General features: G+C 36.1%; 1 protein-coding gene across 4 annotated transcripts; it reads right to left on the bottom strand.

The window, feature by feature from the left end:
- Positions 1–4,246, bottom strand: LOC120177218 (F-actin-capping protein subunit alpha-like). 4 transcript variants are annotated; one of them, XM_039183440.1, is made up of 10 exons: positions 4,041–4,246; positions 3,717–3,832; positions 2,955–3,044; positions 2,666–2,730; positions 1,957–2,118; positions 1,715–1,793; positions 1,519–1,596; positions 1,041–1,115; positions 926–939; positions 1–343 (listed from the first exon to the last, which is right to left on the bottom strand). In XM_039183440.1, exons 1-10 carry the CDS (start codon positions 4,141–4,143, stop codon positions 211–213), a joined length of 915 nt encoding a protein of 304 aa, XP_039039371.1. In that variant the 5' UTR covers positions 4,144–4,246; the 3' UTR covers positions 1–210. The 4 variants fall into 4 exon arrangements, with proteins under 4 accessions (XP_039039371.1, XP_039039370.1, XP_039039373.1 ...); XM_039183439.1 differs by having other exon boundaries at positions 1,519–1,600; positions 1,719–1,793; XM_039183442.1 differs by having other exon boundaries at positions 4–343; positions 926–961.

Here is a 4,246-nt window from a genome sequence, read left to right as displayed (position 1 = left end):
TGTCCATTCTAGCCAAGTGCCTAATTTCAACTTAGTAAGAATCGCGTGCCTAATATTACTAAGTCTAATCGGTTCTCTTCCGGCCAAGTGTCATGGAAGCGAATGCTTATACATGATGGCTTGTAAACTCTCAGAACTACACTAAAAATACAATGAGCCAGGTGACCGGGGATCCGATCGAACTCGGTGTATGTATTAAGGGGATTGGCTCTAATGCCTTTTCGATATCATATACTCACTTCCTGATTCCGAGTTCTTCGTCAATCTCTCTTTTGAAGCTAAATAGCAGTGTGTTGTGCCATGGAAATAGGGTCCGAGTAACCGGAAGTTTCCTCCGAAGTTCCTGCATTGCATACATGAGGGTTTAAGAGAGATGCGTTTCCATGGATTTCATAAGTAGGCATATATTCTAGATGAATTCTTGTCATTCAGATTCAGTTAAAGAAGATCTAATTTGGCTCGGTCATTGTTGAGCTTGAGCACATCAAGCTATCTAGCAAGCTGAATTCAAGATCATTATTCAAGATTCGAGTAATTCATGAGCTTAGTTGTTTTTTTTTAATGAGTTTTAGTTAGTACTGAAAATTTTCAATTCGAACTTGAGGTCAAACAAAAATAATATAGCTTGAAGCCGAGCAAAAGATCTAGCCCATCTTTTTACCAGGTAAATGAGCCTAATCATCGAGCTTCAGCTTTAAAAGTGAACCACATTCGAGCTCAAGTCAAACTTGAGCCTCAAATTTCCCGGCAAGCTCAAACTCAAGTTCCTAAAAGCTTGAGCTCAACTCGACTTGATTACACGCATTTTTACATGGAAACATGATATAAATCAGTTGAGAAACATGCAGTCATACAGTATGCCATAAATTAAAATGGTACAAATCTAACGCTTTTCAGCTCAAAGACTTCAAAAAATGAAACATACCTTGAAAGTGTTATCCGACAAATCCAAATACGACCCCTGCATCATCCCTTGATGATCAGTAGAGAATCCTAGAAAACTCGAGCATTTTAAATTAAGCAGATAGATTTAAAACAACCTCAAGAGATGCCATGTACTCATTCTCATGGTGGCGAATGAGATGGACTATGGCAGTTGCAGTTTCATCCGGGCCCTGAAACAAACACAGTAAGTAGTAAACATATGAAAACAACTAACACCCTGACATGGTAGCAAGCTATGTTGGTCAACTATTCACTTTCTATGAATTGTCCGAGTCCAATACTTAAGCATAAATGGGTATAGATATTTGATTCTCCAAGGATCCTCCAAAGTCCAAATATAAAACCTTGAAAAGAATTGAACATACCACCTCGAACACATACCGATGTCCGATACTCACATACAAGTCTGAGTGACATGGGTAGCATGAGCTTAGAAACATTTGCGTTAACATACCAACCAGGAGCCATACATGGCATATAGTAAGCCAACAAAATCGAAAACTTCAATGTTAAGTAACTCTAGACTGTCTACGATCCTACAACATTAAAAGAGATTGTTAATATTGTAATAACCTGAAACATTGCAGAATCTCTACATTCACGTTTTGCATCTAATTGCACATTTCCCTCTTCAAAATAGTGCGCACCAACCTGAGAATAGAATAACTTATAGCAGATTTATGTAACTTTATTTTATTCAGATCCGAAATGAAAGGAGAAAAAGGGCACCCAATATGCCACACATTCATCATAAGCAGTATTGAAATACCTTCCATTTTCCCTTTAACTCCAAAATTTGAATATCATCTTTGAACTCAATCTTCCATATTGTCCGCCAACTTCCATTACTAAACAATATGAAAAAACTTGTTATTAGAACATAAATAGTCGCATGTGTCTACGTGACCAATATCAACTTAATAACAGTTAACCAAATAGCTAGTTGGTTATACAATCAAGCAATCACTACACAAGTTACTACTACATTGTTGTCTAACAAACTTCACGCACCAGAAATTATTGGGGCTATTTCGAGTAGAAGAAATCACTGCAACAAGCTCAAAATCAGATCCAGGTCCCTCCACATCTTTTCCATTAGTACAGTAAACTGAACAAGAACCTTTTGGATAAGCTTCAGCAACATACTTCAGCAATTCCGCTTCCAGAGCATAGCTGAAAACAAAAGAGCAAAGAAATTAATTACATGTAGCAATTGAAGTACTACACAAAGAAATGTGTCAATCCCATCCATAAACAATCATTGATTTTTGCCAAGTTTTTCAAAAGAGAAATTATGGGTTCTTCTCTCTTCACGATGCATGTTTGTTTAAGCAAGAATGATGAAAACTGTGACACAATAGAGTAGTATATCCTCAATGTGAAAACCTATCAAACTTATTATTTGTTGGCAATAAAATATACAAGGTTATGGTTCCTGGGATAGTCCTGAGTATCAATCCATGTAAGGAATTGTTACTTGGGACATGACACCTAGGATTTTACCAGTATGGGCTAGCTGGTTCAGCAAAACGTGGAATAAGTTAGGACTAAGGAGGAAGAAGTTTCCAATCTGGATTGGGCCAATGAAGGAAATGGACACTTGGAATCTAGTGATCTGAATTATAATGTCAACTACAGTATTCACAGAGAATAATGCTCATAATAGTTTATAGGGAATCAATTAAAAACAATATCAGTTCATCAGAGTTGTAATGCATACCGGTATTCCTCAATATATGGGGAAGGAAGCTCCTCGTCTGTGGCAGATCTCACCCCTTTACAAACCTGAACCAGTTTAGAACATCAAAATATAAACATTTAATTCATTTGATACATATTATTGGGCTAAGAGACAAGCACCATATTTACAGGGGGAATAGTAACCTATAATCTACTTGCTACTAAAAATTACAATTTCAGGGAAGGATATTATTACAGAAAGGGCTATCAATTTTGTATGAAAATAAAAATATTAAATCACAAGATGCATTAATAAGGCCAAAAGGTACCTGTTTGACATGGTCGACTATGGCAACTTGGGTTGTCTTGGGGTCTAGATACTCGTTGTCATGAAGCTCCCCATATGATGTAACCAACACCTAAACTCCAATTGAAGAAAGAAAATCAAAATAATTAGATTTGTTTTACAACCAAATTCAATGAAACCAGCATCTTGACAAACAAGCCAAACATCGACCATCATCCTATTTGATAGGAATAACAAGTCAACATTAGAAATTGAGTTACCATATCCATGTGAAAAGGAGCCCAATATCTAAAAATTGCCACTAAAGCAAACAACAACGACCCTCTTAAATGCCATATAAATCTTGAAACCTATTCCATGACACTTACCAAGACAAGCTCACAAATAATCCAACTAAAAATCTCCATAAAGTGCTATGCTTCTTGGACTATTTTTTTCTTGAAATACCTGTATCCGATTCATAACCGGACCTGATTGTGATGATATAATCCTTTAACTTCAAGCATATGAAATTCTTGAGAAAAAAAAATAAACATCCGGGTGTTCCATCCAATTAACATAGATGAAGTATCCGCAATTCGAAAACAAATGCCATTCTTAAAAACAATAATGCATGAACTAAATTCCAAGCAATTCCACTCACGTTTCTGAAAATCAAACCGGAGGAAATATCGTAATACTACTAGAAATTTGGGTTACGACTACCCTTTTAAAAAACACCTTAATTTTCAAATTATTATAAAGAATGAAATCAAATTCAGCGATTTCTAATTCTAAGACCTACATCTCCGTATCCACCAGGCATCTTGAGGGAAATCAGGTGAGATTTGTTGTAAATGTGAAACGCCTCAGCTGCCGCCTCATTGTACACGGCATCATCTTTCAAAACCGATTTTAAATCTGCCAAAAAAACATAAATGAAATAAACAAGTAAAATAACCGCGAAGGTAAAACGAAATTCAAATAATCTAATCAAAATCAAATGCGAATTATTAAAAGGAGATAAATACTATAACTAATTCGTCAAAGCAGCAAACTCATCGATCATGAGATTAAAAGAAAATGGAAGGCAATGGCGAAGAATGAAATGACATTGGAGAAAAAGGACCTTTGGCTACGTATTGGATTTCGCCGGCGGGAGCGTTTATGAGGAACCATTTGGCGATTCCTTTCTTTTGCTCGTCGCTTAGCTCTGGTTCTTCTTCCGCCATAACTGTTTTTTATTTTCTTCCGTGCTCTTTAAAAAAATCAAATTTTAAAGAGTAGAAACAAAAAACGAAGGGATGAGGAGTATTTGTTTGGAAGAAAAAATGA

This window comes from Hibiscus syriacus, unplaced genomic scaffold, assembly GCF_006381635.1.
Source record: "Hibiscus syriacus cultivar Baekdansim isolate YM2019G1 unplaced genomic scaffold, ASM638163v2 tig00112285_pilon, whole genome shotgun sequence".
In the NCBI taxonomy this organism is placed as follows: domain Eukaryota; kingdom Viridiplantae; phylum Streptophyta; class Magnoliopsida; order Malvales; family Malvaceae; genus Hibiscus; species Hibiscus syriacus.
This window is presented reverse-complemented; position numbering and strand designations above follow the sequence as displayed.

What these genes read in the sequence shown, in the direction of transcription:
- LOC120177218 (XM_039183440.1), bottom strand. Translation starts at nt 4,143, where the DNA reads ATGGCGGAAGAAGAACCAGAGCTAAGCGACGAGCAAAAGAAAGGAATC. An exon ending in AATCCAATACGTAGCCAAAG is followed by an intron (nt 3,833 to 4,040) that starts GTCCTTTTTCTC and finishes TTTTTTTGGCAG; the next exon opens with ATTTAAAATCGGTTTTGAAA. An exon ending in GAGATTCTGCAATGTTTCAG is followed by an intron (nt 1,116 to 1,518) that starts GTTATTACAATA and finishes TGTTTGTTTCAG; the next exon opens with GGCCCGGATGAAACTGCAAC.